This window comes from Nerophis ophidion, linkage group LG06, assembly GCF_033978795.1.
Source record: "Nerophis ophidion isolate RoL-2023_Sa linkage group LG06, RoL_Noph_v1.0, whole genome shotgun sequence".
In the NCBI taxonomy this organism is placed as follows: domain Eukaryota; kingdom Metazoa; phylum Chordata; class Actinopteri; order Syngnathiformes; family Syngnathidae; genus Nerophis; species Nerophis ophidion.
Window position 1 is genome coordinate 77,881,895 of NC_084616.1, and position 19,166 is coordinate 77,901,060.

The 19,166-nt window shown below is 40.1% G+C and overlaps 1 protein-coding gene across 1 annotated transcript; it reads left to right on the forward strand.

The window, feature by feature from the left end:
• The first annotated feature begins 33 nt into the window (after positions 1 to 33).
• On the forward strand, positions 34 to 18,727 carry LOC133555265 (uncharacterized). The gene is made up of 11 exons (XM_061904894.1): positions 34 to 277; positions 2,241 to 2,325; positions 4,994 to 5,152; positions 5,735 to 5,853; positions 8,309 to 8,432; positions 11,367 to 11,405; positions 11,480 to 11,625; positions 12,843 to 12,917; positions 14,369 to 14,429; positions 14,530 to 14,661; positions 16,341 to 18,727. The coding sequence occupies exons 1-11, from the start codon at positions 182 to 184 to the stop codon at positions 16,388 to 16,390; spliced, it is 1,086 nt and encodes a 361-aa protein (XP_061760878.1). The 5' UTR covers positions 34 to 181; the 3' UTR covers positions 16,391 to 18,727.
• The last annotated feature ends 439 nt before the right edge of the window (positions 18,728 to 19,166 follow it).

The window sequence follows — 19,166 nt, forward strand, 5'->3', positions numbered from 1 at the left end:
TTGTGTTTATCAATACAAGTTTTGGAAGGCTGGCAATTTAAATGTGCTGCAATCACGCGATCAAGCCAGCCTATGCCAGCCTGTTGTATAACGACGCCACGCCCACTGAAAGGTATTTCTTGACTGCACTATGTCTTCAGTTTCTGATTTATTCTTGCAATCATAACTCAACCATAACAACATGTTGATGGCTGCCTTCTTTTTTTACTCCGTCCTGATTTTGGCGGATTCTGAGTCGTGGAATAGTGAGCAGTGTTCTCTGAGTTGCATACGCCAGGTAAGCTCCCACTCTCTTTTTGTGCATGTCTTCCAGTCACGCGTTCACAACATCAACACAGAAGCTGCTCAGTAACTTTGTGGAAATGCGGGGTGAAAATCATTCCCGAAAAATGCTGTTATACAGTGACAAAATTGTATTATTAGGCCGAATAATATGTTCAAAATATTAAATAACTTATATGGCTAATTGTGTTACTGTTAACATTGATTTAATACATTTTTTTTTCCCATTGACTTAATATCTTTTTTTCTTTTACATTTTTATTGAAATTAAACAGCACTCTGTTTGAAAACAAAAATATACAGACTCTGGACAGGGAGGACAGATGGTAAAAAAGAGTGAGGGAAGCCATCGGTGTCGAAGTTGGAAAACCATGCCTGAACAGAGGAGGTGGTCTACAACACCACCTATTGGAAATCATAAATGATTAATGTCAAATATTATGCCAACATTATGTATTGTAATGATTTTTCTTATCACTAATGAATACAAATGTGTTATTATGATAAATGACTGATGACTTTTGACCATCCTAACAGACATTTTCTTTGCACGAACATCACTTCTAGAACACAAATGATGAGCTATTAAATAGTTCAACAATGATGCAATGCCATGCCTCTCAGACAAGAATGTCATACCATGCCTCTCGTCCTATCAGATTTGGTGCGATTATTTCCTTGTTCTACTTACAGCCAAGAGAGGAAACTTTTAACATCTGTGATTTGCTATAATGTGCTGTAATGAAGTAACCACTTAACATACATGGCTCCTCCCCTCTGGAGGAGGTCATACCATTTCTTGAATTGTATTTAATTTGTTGTTGTTCTGTTGTAGAGATGTTGTCCTGCAACTTGTCTTCTTTTTGGAACTTTGCAGTAGCAAAGTGTATCATTTGTCAATTCACAGTAACACTACACTTTTGTGATTATTGGCCTATTGTTTGTGTATACAAACTCCCGCCGAGCTTAGTTTTTGCTGATTAACATCTTATAAACTCGATTGGGATAGCTTACAGCAGGGGTCCCCAAACTACGGCCCAGGGGCCGGATGCAGCCTGCCAGCGTCCAAAATCCGGACGCTTGTTTGGTGTGGGTTCACAGTGTGGCGCATATTTGTAACAGTGTTAAAGTTGTTTATACGGCCACCCTCAGTGTGACCTGTATGGTGGTTGACCAAGTATGCCTTGCATTCACTTGTTTTTGTGTAAAGTCCGTATATAGTATGTGACTGGGCCGGCACAATGTTTGTATGGAGAAAAAGCGGACGGGACGACAGGTTGTAGAGGACGTTGAATGCAGTGCCTTTAAGGCACGTCCCCAATGATGTTGTTTGGGTGGAAATCGAGAGAAATTCGGGAGCATGGTAGCCCCGGGTGATTTTCAACGGGGGCACTGAAATTCGTGAGTCTCCCGGGAAAATCGGGAGGGTTGGTAAGTATGAATATTAACGGTGAATGCGGCGGGCCAGCTCTAATGTTAATTTGATATTGCCTCAAGGGACAAATTAAATTACACGGTGGGCCAAATTTGGCCCGCGGGCCAGAGTTTGACACCCATGGCCTACAGGATGGGTGCATTATTAGCCAGCATGAGCCTTAGTGGCGGCGATATTGCTTAATTATCGTCTTTGTGTGGGACTTGTTACTATTCGATGACACGTCCGCAGCTGCAATGAGCTAATAACTAGACAACCTAACTATCTGTGAATTATACACACACACAAGAAGATGTTACAGCACTTTCCGCAAATACTTGTGTTTTCTTGACTCTTATAAAGGACTTGCATACTTTCTACCACATTTTTTAAAAAACGCTCAGTTTTTTTACACAGAATGACAGTAAATATTCTGAAACAGAATGAATATAGAAGTAGTACAAAGACACTTTCACGATTAAACGGTATGCATTCGTGTGCATGACATAACTTTTAATCTTGGAAGTATTTCTGCCACCTACAGAAAGGACCTGGATGTCACTATTGCCGGATAAGCAACGATGAAGTGGACCAAGTGATTCGCCTGAAACACAGAAATACTTTAGGAGGTAAATGGAATTCTTTCTGCCTTTCCATTGACATCAAACAAGACAAAGAATGTAGTGGGGTGCACTTTGATACATTTTGAGCATTAGAGATTCAAACTCTGGGCCTCCGCTTCAAATGATAGACGTACTTTTTTACCTGAATTGATCATTTTGAATTTGTATATACCGTATTTCCTTGAATTGCCGCCGGGTATATGTTATCCGCATGCCTCCTTTTACCGCCGGGTCAAACTCGTTTTGCAAAATAATTAGCGTATGCCTAGAATTACTGCCGGGTCAAACTTGTTTAGCAAAATAATTAGCGCATGCCTCAGTTTACCGCCGGTTCATACTCGTCACGTCAGGAGTGTGTAACACTGGTGGGAAATAAGCCATATTTCTTGTCATGGCATCCCCTCATATTACCTGCGCCGTTTACACGTTTAATCTCGCGAGTTTAACACAGGCGCACTCGTGACCCGCTGCAGCCTATCGTGCTCTATATAATCCAGCGTTCCGAGGTGGCTGCCAGGTGCGGTGGCTAAGCCTGGGGACATCTGAAGCTGGTATCTTTTAAAGTTGACCTTGTAAACTTATAGGTGCCGACCATCAGGGCCGAGTTGCGATGAGAGAGTGTGGCGGTGTTAAAATATTAAGCCGAGTTGGTAAGTGAATTTGTTTGCTAATAGTAGCTACTAGCCGTACCCATGTATTTTCTATGGGCTGTTAGCATCGGGTTTTAATTCCGTTTCCTCCAATGTTTCTGATCCGATTGAATTTATATTTATGTCGAGTCTTTATTTTGGGTACTTGCATACGGTGACTGAGTGTTGTGGCGTTATAAGGCCATCTGCATTTTTTATGCTACATATTAACTGTTCTGAAGGTTTGCATATTTATTGATGTAATTGTTCCTTTAGTTCACGGGTCAGGAACCTTTTTGGCTGAGAGAGCCATGAAAGCCAAATATTTTAAAATGTATTCCCGTGAGAGCCATATAGTATTTTTTTAACAGTGAATACAACTAAATCTGTTCATTTATAAATAAGAGCAACATTTTTAGAGTACAATAAGTCTCATTCTTTTTAATAACATTGTTATTCTGAAGCTAACCAATAATAAATACAATACTTCTTACCAATAATGTGACCTTCCTGTACCCCAAAAGACAGCTGGGATTGGCTGAGCCACCCAAAACTTCGAACAGGTGCATTATTCATTACTTATCCCGTTAAGGAATGTCAGCTAAGATTCATCTGAGAGTCATCAAAAGAGCCACATCTGGCTCGCGAGCCATAGGTTCCCTACCCCTGCTTCAGTTCTACAAATAGGAGATTGTTTCTGTTAAGGGTTCAATTATTATTAATTATTTCTATTTCATATGTGTCGTTTGGAAAGGTAAAATGTGTTTCTTTAAGTTATTTAACCGTTGCTATGGCTTCGGTTGCTGTGGTTCCCGGTTGCTATGGTTAAGGGCAGTTTTGTTTCCGCCGGCACGTTAAACAAAGTGTTGAAAGAGCTCCGGCATTAATAAGCAACGTAGCGTTGGTAATACTACACGGGACATAGTTCACCACGGTTGCAGTTCAGAGAAATAACCACAGTAAGCTTCCTGTTTTAGTGTGTTATAAGTGACAGTTTATAAGTTGCACTCGTTAAAGTTTAGGACGTTTGGGCTCTAACGTTGCCAGTAGATGGGACGGGTGTGCTAACCGCAGCTCGCACGTGTGTTTGTTTGCTGCACAGTGACTTCACGAACGGCAGGTTTAGTCACATATTAGTTAAGTTTGTTAAAGAGACTCTCTCCCTTGTGACTGTTTACTATTTGGAGAGCGAGTGTGGAACATTATAAAGAGTTTAGTTGTGTGCTATTGTGGCTACATGGCTGCGAGGGAAGTGGGGAGGTAGCGTGTGAGTGTATCAGCGTAATTAATGTGTGTTTATTATTGTCTGGTTATCGTATGTTTATGTGGTGTATATAGTAAATTGTTCAACAATATAGGCCGTCTCCTGTCACTCTCTGTTAGACTAGATTTATTGGGTAAATAGTGAATAAATGGAGCATCCCCCCAAGGTAAAATACAGTCCTTCACAGGCTCCCCGTACATTAACGTTTTTTTTATTAAATGTGCTTTTCATGATGGTATCCTTACATCACACTCAAATTTATAAGCGCAGGCATAAATTTACCGCATACCTTTGGTAAACGCCGGCGTGAGAAGAGGTTTTAAAATAATTAGCGCATGCTTACTTTTACCGCATGCCTTTGGTAAGCGCAGGAGTGAGAAGAAGTTTTGAATTAATTAGCACCCCGGCGGCAATTCAAGGAAATACGGTGTATATATATATATATATATATATATATATATATATATATATATATATATATATATATATATATATATATATATGTATATATACTAAATTGGCCCTAGTGTGTGAATGTGAGTGTGAATGTTGTCTGTCTATCTGTGTTGGCCCTGCGATGAGGTGGCGACTTGTCCAGGGTGTACCCCGCCTTCCGCCCGATTGTTGCTGAGATAGGCGCCAGCGCCCCCCGCAACCCCGAAAGGGAATAAGCGGTAGAAAATGGATGGATGGATATATATGTATATATATATATATATATATATATATATATATATATATATATATATATGTCATTAGAGATAACATTCATATTTCTCAGCATGCACTCCATGGCCATGCTTTGAACTGCTGGCAGAAGACGACCCTCATTTGTGTGAACACTTGGTTGAAGCGCCACGCGATATCAAGATTGACCTTCGACCCAGCTCAGACCCTCATTCCGATGATGTGGTGATCTCCTGGAAGCCCAGTGAACATGGTGTGTTGAGCTCAACTCTACAACTACTTTACATACGTCATTCTATATGTCATTTCCACTTTCCGTAGATGATGTCAGACTACACAAAACCTCCCCTGGGTTTATTTCTCTTTGGCACATACAATATTAATGATTTTAAGCTAATGAATATTGCCCGAGAGACTGTGAGGTTTTAATTCTTTAAAAGCTTAGTGGCCAGATGGGTGGACAGCACCTTTTAGCTTTTATTTCCAAAATTCTGTACATTACTGAATTGGGGTCTTATGGCCACTTATGTGGACACTTATACTGCCATCTGGTGGTGTCGGTCTAGTGTAACATACAATGTAATTTGGAAAAAAATTGGAAAAATAGGAATTGGCATGTCACTAAACATGAAGTACACTTTTGTGTACTTATGGACTAAGTACATCATATCAAAAGATCATTCTTAGTTTTTTATTCTAATTAGGGTCCAATAAAGAGAAATAAACAAACAAACATGTAAACAAATAGCTTGAGCCTTAAGAGGTTATACATTTTTTTCCCCACATGATGGTTATCAATAATCATGTATTTGTTTATTGTTTTCCTTTTCTGCAGGAATTGGCTTTCTAAGAGGTTTCCAAGTGTCCTTGCAGTCCTTAAGAGGGTTCGATCTTACCTGTCAACTGTTTCTCTTCCAGCCAAACCTGACACTTCCAGCGTCCCACGCTGAAACGGTATTTTTGTTAGACACAGACACAGACACACACACACACATGTACACATACATATGTCATCATCATCGGCGGCCACTCGAAGCGAGTATGACGATCCTCCTGGTAGGGGTGTATCTCTTTTATGGAAGATGCCTGTGCGTGACTTTGTTTAACGTGGGGAGACTGGTGCACAGACAGTCACCACACCATCATTGACAGATCCAGCTCAGGGTCCAGTGGCATGGAGTCCAAGACGTCTGAAGCTCCTTTTCTGCTGCAGCCATCCTCCGCCATCCCAGCCGTTGTGACGCTCCATCGGGTTAACAATCATCCTCCGCCTGTTCCACCGTTGAGGCCTTAGGTTGTTATTTCCCCCATAACTGGGCCCACACGGATGTGGGGGTGCCTTCTTCCGCCTGCTCCGCCGTTGAGGTCTTCACCGTATCCCTGGCTAGGGGGTAGTCAGGTACTAGCATACCTGCCAACCTTGAGACCTCCGATTTCGGGAGGTGGGGGGTGGAGGGTTGTCAGGTGTGGGGCGGGGGGCGTGGTTAAGAGGGGAGGAGTATATTTACAGCTAGAATTCATCAATTCAAATATTTCATATATATACTGTGTGTATATATATATATATATATATATATATATATATATATATATATATAAATTATTGTATCATATATATATATATATATACTTGAATTTCAGTGTTCATTTATTTACATATATACACACATAACACTCATCTACTCATTGTTGAGTTAAGGGTTGAATTGTCCATCCTTGTTCTATTCTCTGTAAATATTTTTCTAACCATGCTGAACACCCTCTCTGATGATGCGTTGCTGTGTGTCACGCACAAAAGTGCTTTCTTCAAAATGCACTAGCGTCCGGAATCTTCCATCTCTCCCTAGCATGGCCCAAATCTGGTCATTCTTTGCTTCCTGAGGAAGATCTTCACTGCCAAGCACTTGGTAGTCCACTACTTCTTCCCGGAGGCTATCCAAGTCCAATCGCAGCTGCGGCTTGGAACTTACAAGCTATTTCTTCATCTTACTCGTTGTCGGCGTCGCCACAGCTGCATCTTCCTCGTTCTTCCGCTTCGTCTCCTTATTGTGTGCGCAGTTGTGCACTGCACTCTCTAAAAGCCGTACATGTTATTGTCACAAATGCATGTACAGTAGATGGCAGTATTGTCCTGTTTAAGAGTGTCACAACATTGCTGTTTACGGCAGACGAACTGCTTTACGGTAGACGAAAACGTGACTGCTGTTGTTGTGTGTTGTTACCGCGCTGGGAGGACGTTAATGAAACTGCCTAACAATAAACCACATAAGAAACCAAGAACTCGCCCTCGATCATTCTACAGTTATAACGTCATTGGGCAGACACGCTGTTTATATTGTGGGAAAGCGGACGTGAAAACAGGCTGTCCTCACTCAGGTCCTCATGGAGCTGGAAGGAGAGTGGCCTCCAGCTCCGCCTGAATTTCGGGAGATTTTCAGGAAAAAAATTGTCCCGGGAGGTTTTCGGGAGAGGCGCTGAATTTCGGGAGTCTCCCGGAAAATCCGGGAAGGTTTGGCAAGTATGTGTACTAGGCTTTTGCCAAGGGCCACCTAGGATAACAGTAGTAAAGGGGTTATCGTCCTAGTGCCCCAAGACCCCTTAGAGGAGCCTCCATTGCCAGATGCACTTTAACGTCATGCCCAGGACACACATACATAAACACAAACACACATATGTACACAAATATACATATATAAACCGTATATATTTATGTATATGGTGTAGTTTCTTAATGAAGCCTCTACTTTCTCTTGCTCCCGCTTGCTGCGGCAACAACAAACACAATCCAGATACTCCTCTTCGTTTGGTATCGTTTACTTGTCAACTTAATCATTCAAAATGTCAAACAATAACGATGTGGGAACAAATCAATGGCAAATTAAAGCCAGTGTGTTACAGTAAGAAAGCATAATAAAAATTTAAGAGTAATGTAAAAAAAAAAAAATGTGGCTCGAGTCCACCATACCTGACTGTCATTACCTATAATACATTGTGTCCAAACCTTATTACCACACAGATCCTTCCGCCATATATGCAATTAAACAGTTACTTATTCTTCGCTGTATTAAAGCAGTATAAAATAGTACGTCATCAAATTATTCAGACCAATGTAATATTTACAGATAAAGTGTACCTTATAATTATTCTAAACATGCAATATTTACAATTTCGTATTATTGAAATAAAGTTAATAGTCCCCTTTTGGCTGAATTAACATAAAGCACCTTCCATAAAGTATAAATGAACTTAAATAGCATTTAGGCTCCTACATATGGTTTAAATCAATCAATCAATCAATCAATGTTTACTTATATAGCCCTAAATCACTAGTGTCTCAAAGGGCTGCACAAACCACCACGACATCCTCGGTCAAATAAAATGACTCACACTGAAATTTGTTTATTCACAGCGTTACCAGTCGGACATTTTCTCGGGCCTCTCCCTTGGTTCCAAATATGCTGTGACCGTGATGGCCCTGCCTGTGCCTCGGGATTGGGATAAATTCTACCAAACAATGTTCTTCTCCACACGCTGTAAGTCGCATCCACTCACAAACACATAATACTGCAACTGCCATATTACTGCTTTTAAGTTTGAATAATAATAATAGATTTCATTTGTAAAAAGCACTTTACATTGAGCAAACAACCTCAACGTGCTACAGTGTATTAAAAAAATAAAAAAATAATACAAATAAAAACTACAGCAGCCTTATAGCTAGAACTAGTATGCATGCATCTATAAAAAAGGCTTTTTTTTTTAAAAGGAGGGGTTTTAAGCCTTTTTTAAAAGCATCCACAGTCTGTGGTGCCCTCAGGTGGTCAGGGAGAGCGTTCCCCAGACTGGGAGCAAAAAGCCCGGTCTCCCATAGTTCGTAGCTTTGTCCTTTGAGGTTGGAGGAGGTTAGCCTGTTTGGAGCGGAGGTGTCGTGTGGAGGATTTGGGGGTGAGTAGTTCTTTGAGGTAGAGGGGGGGGGGGGGGGGGGGCATTTCCATGGAGGCACAAGTTTTATTTGGCCCAAATTCATTGTGAACCCACAGTTGGCGCGTTGTGTAAATGGGAAATAAAAACAGAATACAATGATGCGCAAATCCTTTTCAACTACTATATTACTGTTTTTAAGTTTTATTTGGCCCAAATTTATCGTGAACCCTTATAAAAATGCATGCTTACCCCCTGTATCTATTCTAATATTCACATTTTTAATGGCATTTTGATAAAAATATGAACTGTTTGTCATGCCCCTTACAAGTAGTTTAAGTCCTACAGTTGTGCAGGAAGTTGTTGCTAGGCAGAATTCATAATAGGGTTCATTGATAACTGCAACAAAGCCCAATAAAAATGTGTTTATTCATCTAAAACAGTGGTTTTCAAATGGGGGTACTTGCAGGTATGCCAAGGGGTACAAGAGATTTTTTTTTAAATACTCTAAAAATAGCAACAATTCAAAAATCCTTTATAAATATATTTATTGAATAAAACTTCAACAAAATATGAATGTAAGTTCATAAACTGTAAAAAGAAAAGCAACAATGTAATATTCATTGTTGAAGCTAAATTTTTTGTGGACATGTTCCATAAATATTGATGTTAAAGATTTCTTTTTTTGTGAAGAAATGTTCATGAATCCAGATGGATCTTTCTTACAATCCCCAAAGAGGGCACTTTAAGTTGATGATTACTTCTATGTGTAGAAGTCTTTATTTAGGGTCCGCCAGGCCCATTGCAAAAGAACTCCAAAGGAGTCCTTTTGCAATGGGCCTGGCGGACCCTATTGAACCTGCTGCGTTTTATTCTGTCTTTATTATTATTATTATTCCGCACCTATGCGCTGTAATTTGACCCTCTTAACATGCTTCAAAACTCACCAAATTTGACACACACATCAGTATGGACCGGCAGACCAACTTATTAAGCAACCAAACCCCAAAAAACAAAATTGCGCGCTAGCGCCCCCTAGGAAAAAAAAAAACCCAGACTACTTGTAACTTCCGTTTAGCAATGTCGTAGAGACATGAAACTAAAACCTCTATGTAGGGCTGACTTACACCTAAATTTCATAATTTTACTTTCTCGGGCAAAAATCAACAACAATTTTGCAAAAACCATTCAAAGCAAAATTTTCGCAAAAAATGCTAATTTTGCCTCTTTGAGCTGTAATTTGACCCCCTTAAAATGCTTCAAAACTCACCAAACTTGGCACACACATCAGGACTGGCAGAAATTGGGATCTACTGGAAAAAAAAATACCCAAAACTTAAAATTGCGTTCTACCGCAATTTTTGAATAAAACACAGAAAAAAATGCTACAAGGAAGAAAACACAGACACAACTGCTTGTAACTTCCTGTAGGAATGCCGGAAAGACATGAAACAAAAACCTCTATGTAGGTCTCACCTAGACCTACTTTTTAATAATCGACATCCTGCAGCAAAAATCAACAGGAAGTTAAAAATTACCCCTTTAAAATAAAAGTTTTGTAAAAACCTGTCACCTTTTTTCAAACATTATCTCCTCTGAGGGCGTTTGTCTTGTCGGCTTCGAACTCGCACAGGAGAGGGATTGAACCCTTCTGATTAAAAGTTTTTATTAAAAGTTTGATTAAAAGTTTTGATTACTGCTCCGGTTTTGATTTTACACGCCTTCAAAGAACCCCTACGCAAAATTTTGCCTCTTTAAACTGTAATTTGACCCCCTTAAAATGCTTCAAAGTGCAAGTTAAAGCTCTACTATGCAAAGCGAAAGCCATTTATCAACAACATCCACAAACGCCGATCTGTAATTTGACCCTCTCTTAACATGCTTCAAAACTCACCAAATTTTACACATACAGCAGGACTGGCGAAAATTGCCATCTAATAAAAAAACCTAACCCAAAAAAATCTAAATTGCGCTTTAGCGCCTCCTAGGAAAAAACCCAGACAAAACTGCATGTAACTTCTGTTAGGAATGTTGAAGAGACATGAAACAAAAATCTCTATGTAGGTCTGACTTAGACCAGGGCTTGGGTTGCGGGGGCAGCAGCCAAAGGCGGACCCGGCCAACGCTGCTTGCAGCTTTAATTATAATTGAACCACTTGTTTATTTTTCAACAAGTTTTTAGTTACTTTTGTATCTTTTTTTCCAAATAGTTCAGGAAAGACCACTACAAATGAGCAATATTTTTCACTGTTAATAAATCAGAAACTGATGACATAGTGCTGTATTTTACTTCTTTATCTCTTTTTTTCAACCCAAAATGTTTTGCTCTGATTAGGGGGTACTTGAAGTAAAAAAATGATCACGGGGGTACTTCAGTGAGTAAAGTTTGAGAACCACTGCTCTAAAATCCAAAAAATTGAAAGGCTATTTTGTATACCCTTGAAAAGAGCACCACCTGCTGGTTTTAGTGGGACATTGCATTGAACCGATCAAAATGAATGTGTAATATAATATAATGCAATTTGTGCATGTTGTGATTTTTGCAGCATGTGAAGAGAAAACTGGTGTCCCCGAGTGCAAAGCTGGTAAGAAAATATTGTCTTCTACATTACTACTTTTCAGTCTCTGTCTAACGTCAAATACTGCTTGGTCAACCTAGACTGGTACCCCAAGTATGTTGATGTGCAGCAAAAAGAGGGCGTGGTCACGGTCACCTTCAACCTGGCTCCTCCCATCATGGGCATCACAAGCTACTTCTGCATCTGTACAGCAGACAACAAGACGACATCCAGGGACATCATTCCTGTGAGTAAGCAAAATATTGGAAACCTTGAACGCAGGGGTGTCAAACTCAAATACAGAGTGGGACAACATTTTAAACTGAACAAAGACGCGGGCCAAGGTTGAACAAGTTAACCTTTTAATAGGGACCCCAACAAGTTTTGCATTGAATATTGAACAAGCAAGGCTTACTTTATAGTGACATGCAAAATCGAGTTTGGAATAATAATAATAATAATAATAAAATATCAATAATTATTGCTCAGTTTGCTACACTGATTTGCTTTAACAGTGAATAGAATAGAATAGAAAGTACGTTATTGATAGAATAGAAAGTACTTTATTGATCCCTATGGAACAAGCAACGCTTATATAACTTAATAGTTCAAAATCAACTTTTAAAAACCAAACAAAAAAACATCAATGGCATATTAAATACAATTTTAATAAAAAAAATTGAATGCCTCTTTTCTATTTGCAGCCTTCTGAGGTAAATATCAACATTAACTTTTTACACAGGCTAATACATTTTAAAATAAATGGGGGGGGGGCTGTTTGTAGCGGGGGGTTTATATTATAGCGTCCCGGAAGAGTTATTGCTGCAAGGGGCTCTGGGTATTTGTTCTGTTGTGTTGCGGTGCGGATGTTCTCACAAAATGTGTTTGTCATTCTTGTTTAGTGTGGGTTCACAGTGTGGCGCATATTTGTAACAGTGTTAACGTTGTTAATACGGCCACCCTCAGTGTAACCTGTATGGCTGTTGACCAAGTATGCCTTGCATTCACATACCTGTGTGTAGAAGCCGCACATATTATGTGACTGTTTGTATGGAGGAAAAGCGGACGTGACGGTTGTAGAGGGCGCTAAAGGCAGTGCCTTTAAGCCACGCCCCCAATATTGTTGTCCGGGTGGAAATCGGGAGAATGGTTGCCCCGGGAGTTTTTCGGGAGGGACACTGAAATTCGGGACTCTAAGTATGAGTATTAGCGGTGAATGCGGCGTTAGAGCGACACCGCTGCTGTATAACACCGGCGGGCCAGCTCTAATGTTCATTTCATATTGCCTCAAGGGCCAAATGAAATTACACGGCGGGCCAGAGTTTGACACCCATGCTTTAACGTATCATTTAATTGTGTTCTGAATGCTGTTTGAAGTGCATGAACTATTTATTACCTGTGTGAATGTGTTTTTACATACAGTAGAGTTGTTGTTAATAAATATTTCAATGTGCATTTCTCCAGAATTTCTCCAGAAACAAAACACACCACAGCTTTGCATTCAGTGACCTCGAAGAAGGAAGTAATTACAAATGCGAGGTAAATACCAACATGCAATATCAACTAAATGACCAACATGGTAAAGTTCTTATTAATGAATATTATAAATGACAGCTTTAAAGGATGATCAATGAACCCTTTTTGAAATTTCAGACTTAACGACTAATTAATGCATACAAAAGTGTGATTGTTCTAATTTACAACTTGGCAAATTATAAACAGAACTTAAAGTCCTACTGAAAGCCACTACTAGCGACCACACAGTCTGATAGTTTATATATCAATGATGAAATATTAACATTGCAACACATGCCAATACGGCCGCTTTAGTTTACTAAATTGCAATTTTAAATTTCCCGCGAAGTATCCTGTTGAATACGTCACGTATGATGACGCGTGCGTTTGACGTCTCGGGTTGTAGCGGACATTATTTTCCAGCCCGATCCAAGCTATAAGTAGTCTGCTTTAATCACATAATTATACAGTATTCTGGACATCTGTGTTGCTGAATCTTTTGCAATTTGTTCAATTAATAATGGAGACGTCAAAGAAGAAAGATGGAGTTGGGAAGCTTTTAGCCTTTAGCCACACAAACACACGGTGTTTCCTTGTTTAAAATTCGCAAATGTAAAGCTTTACTATGGATCAGTGCGGTCAAGCGAACATGGATCTCGACCACTTGTCAACCGGCAGGTTTCGGTGAGAAAATTGTGGTAATAAGTTGTCTCTTACCGGAGACACCAGCGGAGTTTGTTCTGCTGCAGCGCGTGACTTCCCTCAGAGATTCTGGCGTCAACACACCCGTGGCCACCCCCGTCCGACTTTCAGGTACTGCATAATCTCACTAAAACAATAGGCCGATAAGGGATTTTTCCTAGAATTATCCTAGTAAATGTGTCTAATAACATCTGAATTGCTCCCACTGCAATCTTTTTTTTTCTAGTCCTTTACTCCAAATTTCCTCATCCACGAATCTTTCATCCTCGCTCAAATTAATGGGGAAATTGTCGCTTTCTCGGTCCGAATAGCTCTAGCTGCTGCTGGCTATGTTTGTAAACAATGTTCAGATGTGAGGAGCTCCACAACCCGTGATGTCACACGCACATCGTCTGCTACTTCCGGAACAGGCAAGGCTTTTTTATTAACGACCAAAAGTTGCGAACTTTATTGTCGATGTTCTCTACTAAATCCTTTCAGCAAAAATATGACAATATCGCGAAATGATGAAGTATGACACATAGAATGGAGCTGCTATCCCCGTTTAAATAAGAACATCTCATTTCAGTAGGCCTTTAAAGTGTGACGATTGACAGCATCAAAAGTTGTCTAAGAATCATTTCAATCTTTTATCTGCAATCATGTAAGATTTCATACAAACATTTAAGAAAACCAACACGTGTTGTCTGCAAAAAATGAACACATTCTGCCCCGATCCTGAGGGAGATAAAAATGTATGCAGTATAAAAAGAAAATCTAACATTTCCTGGCAGGTGGCAGCCAGTATGGTCGATGCAGTGAGGAAACAATTCAACGTGAATGTCAAAACCCAAAGTAGGTGATGTTTTGGATGATATGTTGAAATGTAGATGTGGACACTTAAACAGGAGTATATAATACACTTGCACAATATAATGTACAATCTGGCCCTCAGAAGCTACAACGAGACATTACAGCCTTTCCTACTGGAGTTTGGCCTTTCTTTTCGTGTTTGCTGGGGTGACAATACTTGCTGTGTTGAAGAAAAAAGGCTACCCACAACAAGGGAAAACCCTCACGGAACCAGGTTCATATTATTGATATTACAAACCCCGTTTCCATATGTGTTGGGAAATTGTGTTAGATGTAAATATAAACGGAATACAATGATTTGCAAATCCTTTTCAAGCCATATTCAGTTGAATATGCTACAAAGACAACATATTTGATGTTCAAACTCATTTACTTTATTTTTTTTTTGCAAATAGTAATTAACTTGGAATTTCATGGCTGCAACACGTGCCAAAGTAGTTGGGAAAGGGCATGTTCACCACTGTGTTACATCACCTTTTCTTTCAACAACACTCAATAAACGTTTGGGAACTGAGGAAACTAATTGTTGAAGCTTTGAAAGTGGAATTCTTTCCCATTCTTGTTTTATGTAGAGCTTCAGTCGTTCAACAGTCCGGGGTCTCCGCTGTCCTATTTTACGCTTCATAATGCGCCACACATTTTCCATGGGAGACAGGTCTGGACTGCAGGCAGGCCAGGAAAGTACCCGCATTCTTTTTTTACGAAGCCACGCTGTTTTAACACGTGGTGAATGTGGCTCGGCATTGTCTTGCTGAAATAAGCAGGGGCGTCCATGAAAAAGACGACGCTTAGATGGCAGCATATGTTGTTCCAAAAGCTGTATGTACCTTTCAGCATTAATGGTGCCTTCACAGATGTGTAAGTTACCCATGCCTTGGGCACTAATGCACCCCCATACCATCACACATGCTGGCTTTTGAACTTTGCGTGGATAACAGTCTGGATGGTTCGCTTCCCCTTTGGTCCGAAAGACACGATGTTGAATATTTCCAAAAACAATTTGAAATGTGGACTCGTCAGACCACAGAACACTTTTCCACTTTGCATCAGTCCATCTTAGATGATCTCAGGCCCAGAGAAGCCGGCGGCGTTTCTGGATGTTGTTGATAAATGGCTTTCGCTTTGCATAGTAGAGCTTTAACTTGCACTTACAGATGTAGTGACAAACTGTATTTAGTGACAGTGGTTTTCTGAAGTGTTCCTGAGCCCATGTGGTGATATCCTTTAGAGATTGATGTCGGTTTTTGAGGGATGGAAGGTCCCGGTCATTCAATGTTGGTTTCCGGCCATGCCGCTTACGTGGAGTGATTTCTCCAGATTCTCTGAACCTTTTGATGATATTATGGAGCGTAGATGTTGAAATCCCTCAATTTCTTGCAATGTCACTTTGAGAAAGGTTGTTCTTAAACTGTTTGACTATTTGCTCACACAGTTGTGGACAAAGGGGTGTACCTCGCCCCATCCTTTCTTGTGAAAGACTGAACATTTTTTGGGAAGCTGTTTTTATAGCCAATCATGGCACCCACCTGTTCCCAATTAGCCTGCACACCTGTGGGATGTTCCAAATAAGTGTTTGATGAGCATTCCTCAGCTTGATCAGTATTTATTGCCACCTTTCCCAACTTCTTTGTCATGTGTTGCTGGCATCAAATTCTAAAGTTAATGATTATTTGCAACAAAAAAAAAATGTTTATGAGTTTGAACATCAAATATGTTGTCTTTGTAGCATATTCAACTGAATATGGCTTGAAAAGGATTTGCAAATCATTGTATTCTGTTTATATTTACATCTAACACAATTTCCCAACTCATATGGAAACAGGGTTTGTACATCATTATGTGCTACATTCAGCAGCGTGTAAATATAACCCCTCCCCTCTCCCCTCCTTATAGAGGAAGGTAGGAACATGAACGAAGAAAACCCACCCTCCTTCCCTGAGTAGTCATGCGGTGTGACCAAGCAGGTCTGCAGACCCAAGACCAAGCAGCAGGGGACACGGACAGTCCACGTAATCTGCGCTCATGTGGACTGCACGTGTGTTTGGGAAGAACGATCGCCTGTGCTGCTGAACGAAAATTAACACCAGGCTCATTTTTTCAAACTTGCACACCCGTTTACATAAAAACAGCAATAATTTCTACTTGCAGTCTATAGCTACAAAAGCCACTTTCACATCTATAGCTACAAAAGCCTGTTTTAAAAGAAAAACAAATAAGATGGAGGCAGGTGAAAAAAAATAGTATTGTCACAAGTCCCAAAAAATAACTTTTTACTGTTTTTCTGCTGTAGTTAAATCAGCAGCAACAACGATGCACTTTGACTTATGAACTACACAGGAAGTATGCGTGCCCTCAAAAGGCTGCATGAACACTCCCATCAGTATGACATTTTACTGTTGTTTTGCTGTAATGAAGTCGCCACAACGATGCACTTTGCACTATGACCTGCACACATACTTGCCAACCCTCCCGGATTTTACGTGAGACTCCCGAAATTCAGCGCCTCTCCCGAAAACCTCCCGGGACAAATTTTCTCCCAAAAATCTCCCAAAATTCAGGCGGAGCTGGAGGCCACGCCCCCTCCAGCTCCATGCGGACAGCCTGTTTTCACGTTGTCTGCCCAATGACGTTATAACTGTAGAATGATCGAGGGCAAGTTCTTGGTTTATTATTATTAGGCAGTTTCATTAACGTCCTCCCAGCGCGGTAACAACAACACACAACAACAGCAGTCTACCGTAAAAGCAGTTCGTCTGCCGTAAACAGCAATGTTGAGACTCTTAAACAGTACAATACTGACATCCACTCTACATGTATATGGTTGGAAAAATAGTGACAGAGAATAGAACAAGGATGGACAATTCAACCTTTAACTCAACAATGAGTAGATGAGTGTTATGTGTGTGTATATGTGTAAAGAAATGAACACTAAAATTCAAGTATTTATATACATATATATATTGGGGTGTTGGAAAAAATCTCTACTTCTGTAGAGATGAAGTAGTCTTGTGATTTTTCCCACACATACATATTGCGCTCTACCACCGTATCGAGCACTATTATCCAATTAAGATATATATATACTGTAGATACCGTATATTACCAAATAAACGCCTCTTCCTAATAATAGCCCATGTATAGCTCTCCCGTCCAAAGGCAAAACCCAGTAACTCAATTTTGGTAAATCTCCTGATGATCAGGAAATCTCCTGATGATTGAGGGAACCCCTCATGAAACAGTTCTGTAGAGATGAAGTAGTCTTGTGATTTTTCCCACACCTACATATATATATATATATATATATATGAAATATTTGACTTTCAGTGAATTCTAGCTGTAAATATACTCCGCCCCTTTTAACCACGCCCCCGGCCTCACCCACGACCACGCCCCCCCACCCCCCGAAATCGTAGGTCTCAGGGTTGGCAAGTATATCTATACAGGAGGTATGAGTGCCCTCAAAGGGCCAAATGAACACTTCCATTAAAACACATTTTACTGTTGTTGTGCTGTAATGAAGTCACTTTGAACTTTGACCTACACAGTCGTCATATTTGTTGTTGTGCTGTAATGAAGTCAGTCGCCACAACGATGCACTTTGACCTTTGACCCTACACAGTCGTTATATTTGTTGTTGTGCTGTAATGAAGTCACTTTGACCTTTGACCTACACAGTCGTCATATGTGTTGTTGTGCTGTAATGAAGTCACTTTGAACTTTGACCTACACAGTCGTCATATTTGTTGTTGTGCTGTAATGAGGTCAGTCGCCACAACGATGCACTTTGACCTTTGACCTACACAGTCGTCATATTTGTTGTTGTGCTGTAATGAAGTCAGTCGCCACAACGATGCACTTTGACCTACACAGTCGTCATATTTGCCCTCAAAAGGCTGCCTGAACACGTGCGATAAGCTAACCATATATTGTGTGTTATTTTAAAGTATGGATGTTTAAAGTGTGTATTTAATACCTTGAAGTATGTTTGAAATGTTGTTTATGGTTAATATGATGAATGAATATAAACTTGGGAAGAGTTCCGTCCTCACTTGTGCAACATCATCACTTCTTCATGCTTTCAACTCATGTTGTGCTCCACATTTATTTGGACATTTATGTGTTTAGTGAGTGCAATGACAATATGAGCTGGGAAACATTTATTGGGAAAAGAAGCTAATGGTTTTGATGCACTATGTCATCTTTTTTTCTACTTTTCTTTTTATTTATTACATGTTTTTAATATCTAAATATATGACAATAAAGCAAGAAACAGCAGTTCACATGCAGATTTGTATTAAATGTCTAGATGTCATGCAACTACAGCCTTTTTTGCAGAGGAGGCCCCAAAACAGCAGTGTTCCTGTCACATAGAGGATCTTTGACTGTTCCTGTCACATAGAGGATCTTTGACTGTTCCTGTAACATACAGGATCTTTGACTGTTCCCGTCACATAGAGGATCTTTGACTGTTCCTGTCACATACAGGATCTTTGACTGTTCCTGTCACATACAGGATCTTTGACTGTTCCTGTCACATACAGGATCTTTGACTGTTCCTGTCACATACAGGATCTTTGACTGTTCCTGTCACATACAGGATCTTTGACTGTTCCTGTCACATACAGGATCTTTGACTGTTCCTGTCACATAGAGGATCTTTGACTGTTCCTGTCACATACAGGATCTTTGACTGTTCCTGTCACATAGAGGATCTTTGAC